The sequence below is a fragment of the Netta rufina genome (assembly GCF_964035555.1).
Source record: "Netta rufina genome assembly, chromosome: 2".
NCBI lineage: Eukaryota > Metazoa > Chordata > Aves > Anseriformes > Anatidae > Netta > Netta rufina.
The window spans coordinates 45,094,712-45,110,121 of NC_140124.1; the positions used below are offsets into that span (position 1 = coordinate 45,094,712).

The 15,410-nt window shown below is 37.7% G+C and overlaps 1 protein-coding gene across 1 annotated transcript in view; it reads right to left on the minus strand.

Moving 5' to 3' along the window:
• Nucleotides 1–15,410, minus strand: part of CPNE4 (copine 4) — a gene marked incomplete at its 3' end in the record, with an annotated part of 189,730 nt that overhangs the window by 38,486 nt on the left and 135,834 nt on the right. The window contains exons 8-10 of the mRNA XM_084306945.1: nucleotides 11,950–12,048; nucleotides 4,012–4,098; nucleotides 3,332–3,391 (exon numbers count right to left, since the gene is read on the minus strand). Coding sequence (XP_084163071.1) covers nucleotides 3,332–3,391; nucleotides 4,012–4,098; nucleotides 11,950–12,048 — 246 coding nt within the window. The remainder of the gene's footprint in view (nucleotides 1–3,331; nucleotides 3,392–4,011; nucleotides 4,099–11,949; nucleotides 12,049–15,410) is intronic.

Genomic DNA, 15,410 nt, shown 5'->3' on the forward strand with positions numbered 1-15,410 from the left:
GTATAACTAGAAAAAAAAAAGCTGGATAATTATTCTATGTGGGGAATTATGCTCTAATAAAAATGAATCAAATTATCTCTAGGTTCTCAAACTTAATTAAATTATTCCAGCTCAGGTAATGTTCAGGACATAAACATTGTGCAGCTAAAACGTCCCTAGAGAGTTAAAAATTCTACTCAAACTATAAATCAAAACTCCATTCAGGCACATTTCTTAGCTATTTTGCACCTTCTTGTGTCTGTAATAATATTCTCGGTGACTACAGTAAATACTCTGGTGGATTTTTTTATCTTCAAAGCATCTTCTAAGCACTAAATAATTAACCCTCCCAATTACATAGATGATAGCAACCTTAAAGGTGAGCTGCAAGATGAAAATACAGCTTGAATCCTGCACAGATTTTTGTGTTGAAAAGGCTTATGGGAGGTTGTGGGAAGCATTCAATGCCAAAACAAGTATATTAAAGAATTAAAATTAATTTCTCAATTTTAGAATTCTGTTTATCCTCTTCACTGAAGAGATAATCTTGCATGCATTTTTCTGTGATATGACTGGCACGGATTGGAAAGCTCTTTCCTGAATTTGTGATGTTGCTTTCAAGGAATTCCGAAGAGGAGCATCAAGAAAACCATCTGGTCTCTTAGAGGGAACAAAGCCATTTACAAACTTCCTTACAATTTTGTTCAGTGACCTCTTCCTCCAAAAACCCTGCTATATCTGGATCTTCTATAGCTACAGATGTACTGAATTCAGTTTGTAGTTCTACTGTGCAGTTGAAATGTAAGGGGCTTGCTGAGGGCTGCAAAAAGAACTTTGAAAGTCCCAGCTTGCCTCTGCGAACGTGCACCTTCCCCAGCTGGAGTCTGCTTGGCACGGGGAAGACTATTTTACACAGCTATAAAATGAAAATGAAACATGACATTTTCATTCTCCCTTAAAAAAGACACAGTCCTGAAAGTTTCTTGTTGCTGTTGCTAGAAGCTAAAAGAGAAATATCATGCTGCATCAACTCAATATGGCTTTTCCCTACCTTTTCTGATTTTCCACGGCTAACTCTTGGCTGAAGAAAAACATTTCTCACTGGGCTCTAGTTAGCTTGCAAATCCCTTTGTCATCTTGATCAACTACAAGCCTCCCATGCTCCACAATGTGTCAGTCAGGAGATGTAAGCTTGATCTGGCTTGCAAACAAAGTAATCTTTCACCTCCACTCCCCTGCTCATTGCTCAAGCACTGGAGCAGTAAGCCTGGTAGTTTTCCACATAGATCTTTTTCCCAAAGTGACAGCTTGATTTAACTTGAATAAATCAACAGGAAACCCCTGATGTTTTAAACCCCCTGCATGCATATACGTAACTATCTGTGCCACAGCTGTCAGAAATGAGCAAGAAACTCGAGTGGTTTGTGAAACCTAAGGTAAATACATGGATAATTGAATGGATTAGCATAGTTTTGGGGTGTTTATTTAAATGCTCATGCTATGAATGTTCATATTCTGATGCACTATACTTGATTTTGATCCAAAATTTGGTTCTCTAAGGAAAGACAAAAGATGACCATTGTTACTTGTCATGGTTCCAAAATAACAACACAGATCCCTTCTCTTTTAGCATTACCTGACAGTACTGAGATCTTGTGCAAATAAGTAGAAGAATTAGAAATATGAAGTTAGCATAACACAGGAGCTAGGCTAAGATCACAAATAAGCTATTCTTGTGATCAGCAAAGCAGGAATCCTTTTTACAGTGCAGAGATTTGATTTTTGTCAGTGTATCTTTAAACATACTAGTTCAAATGTACGAGTCATCTTCCCACATCTAAATAAAAACCTAATATAGCAATAACTCTTAGCACTTATTTTTTTCTCAGTCTTGTAAAAGGGTGATTTTCAATGCACTGAAAATATCCTGTAGAGGTAGGATCACCTGCTAGATCTGTCAGCAAAGAATCAGCCTGTCCAATACCATGACCCGTCTAAGAGAGAATCTGTCCAATATATCTTTCTATTACAGTTCCTTTTATGCATAGTACACATCCTTTCTGCTGTATTTCCTAAAGTGATGAAAATGTCTTCTGACTACAGACCCATTTGCACTGCCAGCTTCTGAATATTTCTTGTACAGCAGGGAACACTGTCTGATAAGAGATACGGTGTGCTGCAATAAGTGCTGAATAAAAGTAATGGCCTGGAATCAGCACTATTGATCTCTGAAGATGAAGGCTTCTTAATAAATGGTTTTAAAGTGAAGGAAAAGTTTACTTGGGTTTTTCAGAGACATTCTTTCTAACTACAAACTATGTTCCTACAATAGATGTACAAATTATCCAAAGAACACACAGCATGATGTTACCATAGCCCTCATCAGTGCCTTAAATGAGCAGGTACATCATACTACAGCTTTCTGTTACCAAATCTATACTTAGCTTCCCAGTTTCCCTCCCACAACAAGTGCCCTTTCAGATCACAGCTGCATCGTGCTGACTGTACATGGCATGAACTCAATGGAAATGTCATTAACAGTAAGGCAACAACAACAGTAAATGCACTGGGACAGTTTCAAACAATTCCAGATCCAATGTCCCGTTCCTATCAGAAAAAAAGGAAATCTGGAAAGGTGGAAGGCATAGGCCTGATCTGTTGCAGTGGTCTGAAGTAAACAAAGCAGGCCTATGTGAAAAGGAGATATATAGGACATATATATATATAAAAGGAGATCATATCATATATACAGAAAGCAAGGAAGCACAGAATATCTTTACTGTAGGCTGCAGTTTTTTGCTTCAGTGCCCACAAAAGAATCTCTGATACATTTCTGAAGACAGCAACAAGCCAGACAAGCTGTGTGTGCTATCATCATGGGTAGTGGTGCAACTGAGGCAGGAAGAAGTAAAACATGCAGACAGTCAGCTTGTGATTAAGTAGAACCACTAGGTTATGAATGAACAGAGCTATAGGCACAGAGACATTGACTTCCCCTGGTTCCACATAGGTAGAAAACTGATAGTGATGAATTTGCACAGTACTGTAGCTGGTGGACTTACAACTGAGACCAGCATTAATTTAGGCATCATCTTCTTGCCCCCTGTTTGGAGCCGTCATTACTTTTTGCAACATGATTGTCATTGCTCTAAAACATAATAAATCAGTATGTGCACAAAACTCCTACTTGCATTAGCACAGGTTTATTTTCTGGGCACAATACATTTTGCAGTAACACCTTAATAACTTATTAAGGAATGATGTATAAGATTCTTTTCTTTATGAAAGTGAGGAATCAGTATCTAATGGGATTCTCTTTCTTAAAAACATGTTAGAGAAGTAAGACACTTACTGTAAACTGTATTTGGCAGCCTCCCATGATATAATCTAAGAAAGAATGCATCTTGTGGATCTGCAGACAAGAAATCAAGACATGTAAATTAGCTGTGTACTACTAAAATATCAGAGTGTGGAACTGCCTGAAAAAAAGTAAACTGGAAGAAGGGGAGGGACCAACTGAAAATAAGGTAAAGGAAGAAAGTGTTTCATACAGTTGAAGAAAGGAACAAAAATTTAAAGAGCAAAAATACCTAAATGATTCTAAAACTATAGAAACGTAAATTGACATCAAAAATAGAACTGGGCTCTATTCATTCTCAGTTGGAAGTCAATGAGAATTTTGCCATTGGTTTAAGAGGAACAAGAAAAAAATTGTAAGTTCGGAGATGTGAATTTTGGAAGGACTGGAAGGGAAAGACACATGAGGCCATTTGGCAAGCTTGGAGTCATGAATTTAGTACTGCCTACTCCGTTGCACAACAGTAGAGACAGGGCAAGAGAAATTACAGAGGAACACTGGGGACAGTTAGCTTACTTTTGGGATCCAAGTCCTTGTCTTTACTTTTCTGTAGTGGATCAGTTTCTATTGCTTTCTCCAGACAGTTCCACTTTGTTGTCTACATTTCCAAACACCATTAAAATACATCACTGACAGCTTAGAAAAGAAGCAGACAATGAGCAAAACACAAATACCTTGCACTGGTTAAGGATCACAATGCCTGAGTTCTTGTAATTCTTCTTCTTTGCTTTGTATTTGGGGTTAATGCATTCCCATTGCACCTGTGAAAAAAAGAGGTCACTACATGAAGGAAAAATTATGTACACATTGAATAATTAGCAAAGATGGTAGTGTCTGATTTCCACAGTTGACTGAATCCTATCAATAATGGTGCACACACAAGAAATAATTAAAAACATTAACTATGCAGAGAATTAACTTAACAGAAAAGGTCCCGAGGCAAACATCTGTCTTCAGTTGGGTGCATGCGGACATGGTGCTCAGAGAGGTACCCAGATTTTTGCATTGTCAACTTCCAGTCCTGTAGGTTCAGGTATTATGTGAGCAAAATTTAGGATCTTTTGAGGTTATTTAAGAAGAAAAAATAAGAAGGAATTTAATACAATTGAAAAATACCCGAGGGAGCAACCTGATGCATAATTTTAGCTGCAAAACTGCATACACAGTATCACTGGTGTTTTCTATTAAACTCCTAATTAGAGAAACTCTAATCAGACATCATGTCATTCTCTCTTGAAAGACAGCAAGACTTTCTCCTTTAAGTCTGACGATAAAACAAAAAAAGTTAAGAAAACCACTAAAATGTGGAAAGAAATTGCATCTAGTTAATGATATATTTAACAAATTAAAAATTGGAAGTTATCCCTAAGAATATATTTTTTAAACTTCTTTGCAAATGTTCTGTTTAGTTTTCTTTACAAATACTCATTTCTACAGCAAAATAGTCCTACTCTGTTACTGAAATAGGTTGCCTTATTTCCATCGTAACATCTCTGAGAGTCTTACTGATTTTCATTTTAAATGTTCTGCCTTCTCTGGTTTCAGCCAGACTGATAGAGCAAAACTATCCGACGTTGACCGCTAATTACTACAATATTATTCATGTGTTGTTGCAGGAGCAAAATACATGTTTGCATGTGCAAGTATCCATCGTCATTTTTAAAACCAGATTTGTATATGTAATGTGTTATTAAGTAAGGTTAAGAACACATTATTTTCTTTCAGGGAGGTGTTTTCAAGTGCTGAGAGAAAACAGGTGATCTCTAACCAGATGCTGAGTAAAACAAAGAATATATCTCCAGAAGGAACCAGGACACTCTGCTAAGAATCCACATTATGACATTTTACAATGAAATATATCTAATAGTTACAATACTTTATCTATAATGTAGACCTTCGTATCGGATTTGTCTGAGAAGAGTGTTTGAGCATGTAAAATCACGTTTATCATATGAACTTATGAAAATGTTGAGCTTCAAGCCACTTCCTAACACCAATTATTTCAATGTCACTGAAGTATTTAAAGCTTGGAGTTCTGTCAAGTGTCAAAAAAGGAAGGCAAAACATATGGCTCTGGAGCAATATGAGACCTTCTTTTGCACAGGGGAGGAGCAGTATTTTCATCATTGCGTTTCTGGAGACAGGCAACAGAGCCAAGAATGGGAAAAGATAAAAAAAAATGGTCCAACTGCAGGAAGCACATCTGCTTGCTTAGCCTACAGCTCAATTATTTGTCTCATGAAATGAATTTTCCACTGAGAAGACAGGCAGACACAGGCCCACATGTTCAGGGAAAATCCTCCATAAGCATTTTTTCTCTACTCAAGAGAGGTAGTCAGGCTCAAGAAATAAAAGCCCTTCTTTCCAACTACAGAGAGCTTGTTGTGACACAACGCAAGAGCACAATAAGCTCTTTATTTGGAAAAGCAACCTGACAGCGAGGGAAAATCACTGCCCACGTCTTGATATGTTGCTGTCTGGCAAGATGGTTTAGCACAGTTATCTCCAAACTTATTGGAAACATTCCTACAGAGAATCTGTGTGCTGTCTGTACCTCACAGAGAAGTTGTAATATACTGAATAGAGAGATAAAATAGGGGTCAAGATTTTTGTTCCTCACTTTGCCAGTGCACTACACTGGAGAGATCTCATGCTTTCCCTTGAATATTCAAGGTGCGGTTCCTTAATTTTATCATCCTCCAACATGAACACTTCTAAATGTCTATGTTTAGACAATAATGCCTGGCTTTTCCTTTGGAAAAAAAAGATTGTTTAAGCCTGAATATAATGGTTATTATGTTCATGTCTTTGGTTTCTGGAAGAAGTTTATACTTTATGAGGACCAAAGCAGTGTAAAACTACTTCAGTGGAGAAAAATCTGCTCCTCTCAGCTTCTCTGTGATAACTGTAAAACATACGTAGGAATGTTCGCCTACATTTGGAATGCAAATCACTAACATGTCATTGGGTGATGTGGATAAGAAAGCAGTTGAAAGAACAAGCTAGCAAATTCCTAGAAAATAGAAAATTAGAAAGCAAGAATTAATTTGCACCTATTATTATCTGTTGATGTGGTAGTAGAGAGAGGGAAAGGGAAAGGGAAAGGGAAAGGGAAAGGGAAAGGGAAAGGGAAAGGGAAAGGGAAAGGGAAAGGGAAAGGGAAAGGGAAAGGGAAAGGGAAAGGGAAAGGGAAAGGGAAAGGGAAAGGGAAAGGGAAAGGGAAAGGGAAAGGGAAAGGGAAAGGGAAAGGGAAAGGGAAAGGGAAAGGGAAAGGGAAAGGACGTCCCTCCCCCGTTTATGGGTAGGCTTAAAAAGATAAGACTTTCACATGAAACTCTCAATCTTTAGTAACATACCAAGATGTGGTTCTGACCTTGCCAGTTCCCACAGCTCAAGCTGAAGATGTGACAAGTGTCCTTTGAAGGAAATTCCCTATACAGACCTCGTCACATCTCCAGCTCTTCCAAAGACAACGGAATTCAGAATACAGCTCTAAGCGGGTAAGTAATAATGCAAAACAACTTCGAAATATTTTGCTTGTACTGTGAGGACAAGCCCAAATTTCAGTCTGCTCTTACATTCCCGGTATTGATTTGGTATTTGACATTGTTTTTATTGATTCATTTTTGTCTCTTAAATTAACTTTTCAGCTAAGTGGAAACTAATGCAAGAGTCTGCAATCTGATGCTAATGGTAAACATTGTGAAATTTGGATTTGTCGTCCTGAAAGTCACTTAACGTTTCCTCCAAATGCCTGGCAGCTCTGGGCAATACAAGGTCTTTCTCTGTCAAGCACCACAGTGAATCTGAAACAGAAAACTACCTGGTTTTAAGTATCTCCTGTTTATTGATAATTAATATAAGTACTGTTGCATATGATGATAATCAAACCCCAAACTATTCTTATGTCCCATCTGTGCTTAGCTACTTGAAGAAGCAAAAGCCCTGATGTGAGGCTCATAGTCAGGTATCTGAACAAATGGGGGAAACCAGCTGAGATTCCTGAAATATCGCACCCAATCTTGTGGACCTCAGCAGCCCTCCAGCTTGCGGTAATAATACTAGAGATAGTAAGCACAGCAGGGTTTCTTCCTCCCCTTTCCTTTCTGTGTGTGAACACATACACATGTTCATTTTTTTTGTAATATAGGAACACAGGAACAGATTTCTCCCTTATGTAATTCCTGCATTGCATGAGAATCCAGGTGATTTCTGTTTCTATGACATTCTTCTCTGAATCCCTCTGGTTTTATTGCCTCCATGTCCAAAACAAAACAAAACAAAACAAACAAACAAACAAAAAAAAAACACAAAAACAAACAAACAAACAAAAAACTTTATTCTCATATAACATATATATTTGGAACTAATCATAAGAATACAATAAACTAAGTATTTACTGGTATTTTACTAAAAAATACTGTCACAAAAAGTGATGGACTTGTTCTTAATTTTGTGTGTGTGTGTCAAGATTATGATGAAGGCGTAAATGATGAATTTTGGTGAGAGATGCTAAACAGAAGGTTTAGAAATGTCTATTTCAGATGTACATTTAAATAACAGGATGTGTTTGCCCCTTTCTTATTGGCGGTCAGTAGGAACATAGGCTACCTGTCAGGAAACAACAGTCTGTGACAACAAGGTAATTATTAAGGAACAGAAACACACACCAAGCTATTACCCAGACTCACTGAAAAGATTTTTCATTATCAGGAAGTTTTCTTAAAAAGCATGAATTGATTTCACCTGGATCACAAACCAAAGGCTAACCAGCTTTTCCAGAATTCAGTAATTTCAGTCACTGAGAAGCAACTCTGATTCTGAAGGCATCACAACTCAAGACTTGTGAATCTCACCCGGGACCTGCCACATTTAGGAAAGGCATTCATGAATTACTCACACCACTCCTGATCAAAACAGGTGATCAATCATTCAGAGAAGAAATCTTCTCTTCTTCCTTCACACACTACTGCTTCAACCGCTACCAAGCTGTCAGTGCTAGATTCACATTTATTTAAATGATGCCTGGTTTCAAGCACATATTTTCAAGAGATCTCACAGAAGAGGCAAGTCAGCAAGCCAACCATAAAATCATCTGATCAGAGGTGACACTCAACATTTGGAATAATCAATACTCAGCCAGGGTATGCAACAGTCTATGAAGCACCATCACCTCCTGCAGCACATATCCATCCTGATCATCCCAAGAGGTTCTGTAGCATTTGATAGTTTGGCTACGAGACTTGTAATAATAATAAGACATACCTCACTTGAGGAGCAGGTTGAAGAATGGGATAGAATACTATTAGTGCTTTCTGGAGGATGAACTACGAACAATTAAATGGCAACCTTAAGATCCTTTTCAAATCCATCAAATGGAGATGAGGTAAACTGGTGAAATGATGTGAAGTACTAGCAGCACACAGAAGACACAGTTTTTCCTGCTCACCAACACATACAACTACTATACTACTCTCATCCTTATCAATTAAAATTATATATGACAATTTTTGGAACTGACACCAACTAATACAGATGCTGCTGATGGGCAGAGGGAGAGCCTTGCCACCGGTATAGCCTCCTTTAACTCTGCACAGATTTGCAGCTGGTACTTAAGGAGAGATCCCTCATCCCTGCCAATGGTAAATGTTCCCTCTTATTCTCTCCTGTTGTCTGGGAGACTGAAAAACCCTGGCTGCCAATCCCTAGGATGTTTTGATTATCTTTTGACAGAACTACAGCAATGTACTGTAGCTGGCCATAAAGCTTACTGCACGAACGAAAATACAACCATAATAAAAAGTTTCATTGTGTGTCCTCAGCAACTCAAACAGGGATGTCAGACCTGAGCTCTGCTCTTCACACTGGCTTCCACAGCAGTTGAGATCAGATTTCAGGTTTTGGTCCTCATCTTCAAGACACTCGCTCTTGAGATGCTTTATGAAAGAATGGTTAACACCACAGACTGAAGGATGCTGTTGGCAGTTTTATTCCTCTGACTGGAAAAAGTACTACATGGAAAACATAACATTTTCTGATCTGAAGCTATGAAAAAATCCCTTCTAGGAATGAAGGGCTACATCTAACCTACCCATCGCTTCACCCTTGTTTAATTACATTTCTCTGATGTGGCCTTCCTTATTAGAAAGGAAAAAATTTCCCTTTCCACCTCCTCTGCCATTCCTTCAACCTCCTTTATTCAAAGTAAACACTCCATTGAACATGTTTTTTCTTAGGTGAGAATAAAATTAAGGAAAAAAAAAAAAAGACAAATGCTAATCATATCACACCATGTTGCGCGACAGATGTTGAGACAAACTATGCACCCAAGACGTATTATGGGGTCCACAGCCAACAGCACATATTGCCTTTAGCAGAAACATTTACATCTGAAGGACAGAGGAAAAGGAGAGAAGAAGAAGGAAGGAGGAACAGAGAGAATGGGGAAGAGAAAAAGGGAAAGGGAAATTGCTCTTTGCTGGCCAGCCAGAAAGACAAGTGATGTGGTCCCACACACAAGCAACCTCTCCTTGCAGCATGTGATATCCTGCAATACTTTTACCTCAATAACTAAATTGTTTCCATCACGACCTGCTCAAATTGCCCATTGTGTTATTAGTGCCAACTGGGGCCGGCAATCATCAGGTGCAAAAGCTGTCTGGGATGTGCATATGTATTTTGAGGCAATACTTATTAACCATTTAAATGACTATTATTACCTACTATGTTATCCAATAAAAACTTTTTTTTTTTTTTTTTTTCCCCCCCAGAATGCACTACAAAAAAGAAAGAAGTTAGAAAAAAAAAAGGTTAGAAAAGAGGTGGGGGGAGAAGTGAGTCCCATGCTAGTTGCAATTGTGTCCCATGAGAACCACCTACAACAACAGTATCAGGTTTTGCAGGTACAAGCCCGCAGAGTAACTGCACAAGAGCAATAAAATGAGAGCAACAAGGGAGAAATAATGCCACAACAGCTTAAAAGCATGGAGGAGAAAAGCTTCACATTTACAGTGAAAAGCAGTCCGTGATGTTACAGGGGAAAGGCAGCTTGCAGGATGGCAAAGGGAAGCAACATAAAGACTTAGGCAATTAAGGCAACATTAAATTATTCCTGGACGGCACTCTTTTAATACAATATGAGTTTATATAGACAAGGACAAGGTTTGACAAATGACCATGCTAACGTCCTATGCCCCTGACAGGGTAATCATCCTTTTCGCTAGCTGGGGATGAAAAGAGAATACTGTTCCTCCATCAGAATAAAAAATGTATAGTTTATCCTTCACAGCCATTCAGTACTCTGGACAGCAAGCCTCTTGTCTTGTTCAACAAGCTGTTTGGGAAGGACTCTGATGCCATTTAAGAAATGTTTATACTGAAAAGTTTCACCCTTTACCACTTTCACATGGCATCTTTCCCAGCCATAGCCACTTACATTCAAAACTGGGGTGCTATCATAACACTGCCCTTGTTAATGTTATTCACTCTGGAATTAGTTTGCTTGTTTAGATAGGTTTTACTTCCACTCAGATTCAGTTTGGTTTAAGTTTTGGAAGGTAACACTTCATGTAGGTGATGTAAAAGCTTCAAAAATTTAGCCCAGTCTCTTGTAAACGGGTCTTAATCCTCTAACTTAATTTGACTCTGAGAAAACAAAGTAGGGTTTCATTTACACCCAGGTTCTGTTCAGGATGTATTTGTAATGGGTTAATACATGACTCATATATATATATCAATGGCATTTTACACATAAGCAACATATGCAAAACTCTAGAACATCAATAGAAGATATATGGAAGAATAGTAGAAAATTCTCAACCTATAGAATAGTTTGACTGAACCACTTAATAAACACCTTTTGTTTCTGGTAGCTTGCTATTAACCCATTATAAACATAACCCTAATGTAAAGCTTGAATAAAGTTTATTATGCATTTATGTTTAGTTTTGAGATCACCATGAAGCAGTGACTACAAATTATCAGCAGATTAGAAAGCCAACATATTTAACTTCCCCTCAGAGGATTTATCAAAACACCTTCAGGATTAAGTAATAATAGGAAATGACAATTTCTCAAATTAGATATGCCAAATCATTTATCACTTTCAATAATTACCATCGACTCCAATTTGAAAAGATCAAGCTGACGTAAAGAAGTGAAATTATTAATAACCTAACAACTTCATTTTCCTTTAGGACTGCAATTTATAAGACATTTCAGAAACTGATTATTTTTATTATGATGGGTTCAAGTTAGAGCTGATAGCAGTAAATGCAGCACATGAGAAATGGAGAAAGATGGAGAATGACCCTCACCCAAAGAAGGGGCTGTAGGCCAGCTGGGGAATGCTTTGAGTACCCAGATTGTGCCTCTGCTTTGCCATAACAGTACAGCACGTCATAGAAACCACATGCTTAGGCTCAGTGGAAATAAATATTAGCAGAAAGAAATGCCTGTGAATGTGAACTCAAAAAACAGCCTAGGAGATAAACAGAACAACTGAACTTCCAAGAAACAATGAGGCAATGTCATCTGCAGCATTACAGAATCGTCTGAGGAACAGAGCTCTACAAAGCTTGTATACTGACACTCTTTGGGTTGTCTCCACCTACCTGTCTCCCTTCCATAGCTCCTCGCATTTCCTTGAAAGTCGAGCTAAATTCTCCAATGAAGTCATGCTTCCCATTGGAATCCCAGTCCCAAACTATGCACTGAGGAGAGAAAAGGGAAAAGAACATAAGAGCACATTTTTCTTCAGACAGAAAACAGGTTTTATTGACAAGCACTACAGGAAGAATGATGATATGCACTGGATGGAATGTTTCATCAGAAGGAAATCACCAGTGATATTAAAAACATATTCTTGTCCAGATCAAAATGAAACGACAAGTGGAATCTCAACACAGCTTGCTACTGACAGCTTTGTGTTATCGAATTGGCTGATGAAAGCAAGGTCATGTATTTTAGAAAGAAAGGATTCATCTTTTAGCTAGGTGTAAAATTATTATGTATGTTTGCATGTTCATGCTGAAGTGGTGTCTTGAATCAGGAGTAACCTACCTCACTGAAGTGCTTTACAAATACCAATTAATTTTCAAAACACTGGTTTCTGTGGTCAAATGTTACTCTTCGCATTTTTACAGCCAGTGAAGATGAGACAATAGTTACAGAGATCATCTTCTGAAACGGCTTTGATTTCATACACGTCAGTGTTTGGTGCCCATATCTTGGATGTTTTCCAGTGTTGCTCAACAGTCACTACTAAAGCAAAATCCTGCTGGTAGTCATTCACAAATTCATGCATAAACATGAATACCTCAATGAGCTTGAGTTGTAAGAATTTATGTTGCAAACATTTCTAAATAAAATTCAGCTAGCAAAGACAAAATGCAGAGCAGTGATTACAAGCTTCGTTAAATATTAATTTTAAAAATAGTGCAAAGACAACAAAGGGGCTTACAGCATTAAAGTATGAAATCCCTAATTCAGCTTCATGGTCTCACTAGCTAAAGCTTGCATACACTGACAGAATCAGGAGCTTTTACTCAAAGCATCTTGCTACCAAACAACAGTTTTCCTTATTGTTATTATTTTTTTTTTAAGTAGAATTGCTTCAAAGCCACCTCTGCAGCCACATGAGGATTGTGCTGTCATTTGACTATCAGATGGATTAGAGGATAACTTTGAAGTTGTGGTAGAGATACTCCCTGCTGAGAAAGGCAGGAATGACCACAACTGGGGTAAACTTTTGAGTTTACCCACTGAGACCACCAGATTTTGACTGGACCTCAAGCATTGAATTTTTACAGTAAAGCATTTTAGTGGAAAAGACTTCCACTTCCTCTGGCTACACTTTCTAGCCAGCCTTTTAACGTGGCTCCATTTATACTGAATCACACAGTCACAGTTGGTGTCTAAGCACTGTGGCCAATCCCTTTTCACTGCACCACCAAAAGAGTGGTTTGTAAATTCAATTTGGGGGTGTGAGACTTCACAGAAAGCTTACAGCATAGACAAAATGACCAAATTCTTATAGTAAGAGCAAAAGAACAAAAACTTTCACGAGAGAAAGACTAACAACAGCTTAATACAAGTGGGGTCTCACACAAAGTCTGCCACAACACTTATTCATCATCTAACAACCTCCCATCACAGTGATAAGTTGATAAATAGCATTTTCTACACAAAGTATTTATCCACGTGAGGTGCATTGACTTGAAACATAGGTAGGAAGGTATTTGATCCGTAAATCTAAGCCAGTTCCCTGAATTTATTAAGCTATTAAGAGCTCATGTACCTCAGCTGCCTTTGTAGAAGGAACACAAGTGGTGATTTCACTAAATTTATACCCAGGACTCTTCCATGCACTATAACACCACCCACGTTATCATTTATATTCCTTTTTTCATAATGACGGTAGCCTTTTTTTGAACTTTTGATACTATTCTACTTAGCCTCAGGAAGAGATTTGGTTTGATGCAAGGGGAATTTCTCTGATCCATATAGAAGATGTGTAGCTGTGCTAAAAAGAACGACTCACGGGGAAAGAGTACAAGCATATGGCATATTGCTCCAGACATTAATCGGTTGAAATAGCTCACTGGTCAGCCAAAGACCTGGTTCCTAAGACTCTGTTATTTTGTTGTTCTATCACCTGTAATTTTGCTTAGTTTTTATGCAGGGAACCCAAAGGAAAATAAGATCTCCAGTTGGTATTTGAAAAGTGATGATATTTTTCTCTGAGACACAGAGTTCCTTTTTAATTGCTTTGACATTGGCAGGGAGGGGGTAGAGGCGGGGAGAGGGGTTCCTCTGTGTGTTTGTTTATAGATGACATTTTATACAGCGGTAATCAAATGAGAGTGGGTTTCTGGTTCTGCTAGTGGTAACATTGCCTGGAACATAACTAGACACAGTATTTTTATCACTAACAGCCCTGATGAATTCTTCTGATGAGATCTTCATTAAAAGTCACTATGTGCTTATCAACTGCAGTTTTTAGAAAAGCTGGTAACAAAAAAAAAATTAAAAAAAATCACAAAACAATTTGAAAATATTTCTATTTCATATAGTTTGAGAAGGCTTCCTTTTCACTTTCTGTGAAATTTCCTATTAATGTAACTCATTTTTTAATTGAAATTACTTTCTAAATATTTCATGAAAAAATGGATTTCATAGATAAAGCATGACTTAAAAAGATTCTTTTCTCTTCTGTAATGATTGTGCAAATGGTTTAAGATCTTAGAAGGAACACTAAGTAAAAAGATATGTCAAAACCTCGTAGCAAAATCGATAGAAATGTGAAAATGCTCGCTAATTCTCAAAATGTTTTCAGAAAAAAAGTATGTCACAAACAAACAAAAAAATGTGAATTTTTCAACAAGCTTTACTTTGTCGGTTCTATCTTTACACTCTGTTAGAGCATAAAAACAACAATAGACCTCACAGGCCTCCAGGAAAATGTGCTTCGAAACATTTCTGCTAGAATGCTAACTCTTACGAGGAGGGAAAAGCTCTGCCTGCTGATTTGTGTTGAGAATTTTAACTGGAGATGGGCAAAGTTTACATTTAAAATGCCCACCCAAGCAGGGATCCAACTTCTTGTTTGTCTCAAGCTAGAGGTTTGCTAACTTTAGCTTTCAGAAAGCCAGATGGTACTTTAATCTTCATACTGGCTTCATGGAAAAAACAAACAATGACAGTATTATCTCAGTACCATTTGCACAATTACAGCTAAGGGAGAAAGGGAGCTCCTGCAAGTACACCCATTACAACTTCCTTTTTTTCAGAGCTTCACGTGGGTCCATACAAATTAATTGTTATTCTCTGAAAAGCATGCTGTACACATGAAAGATTCTGCATTTTAACTTCTTGTGAAAAATATTTTTAAAACATACAAATACTGGGGCCCAGAAGTTTTTATAAAAACCTACTAAAATAAGAAGGGAAGTACCTTGGCAAATTATGCAGAATCAGGTAAAGACCAGATGTGACAGTCAGAGGATTATTTCCCTATGAAATATTTGAAAGATTTTTGTTTGTTTGTTTGTTTGTTTTAAACAAGGCCCTATGT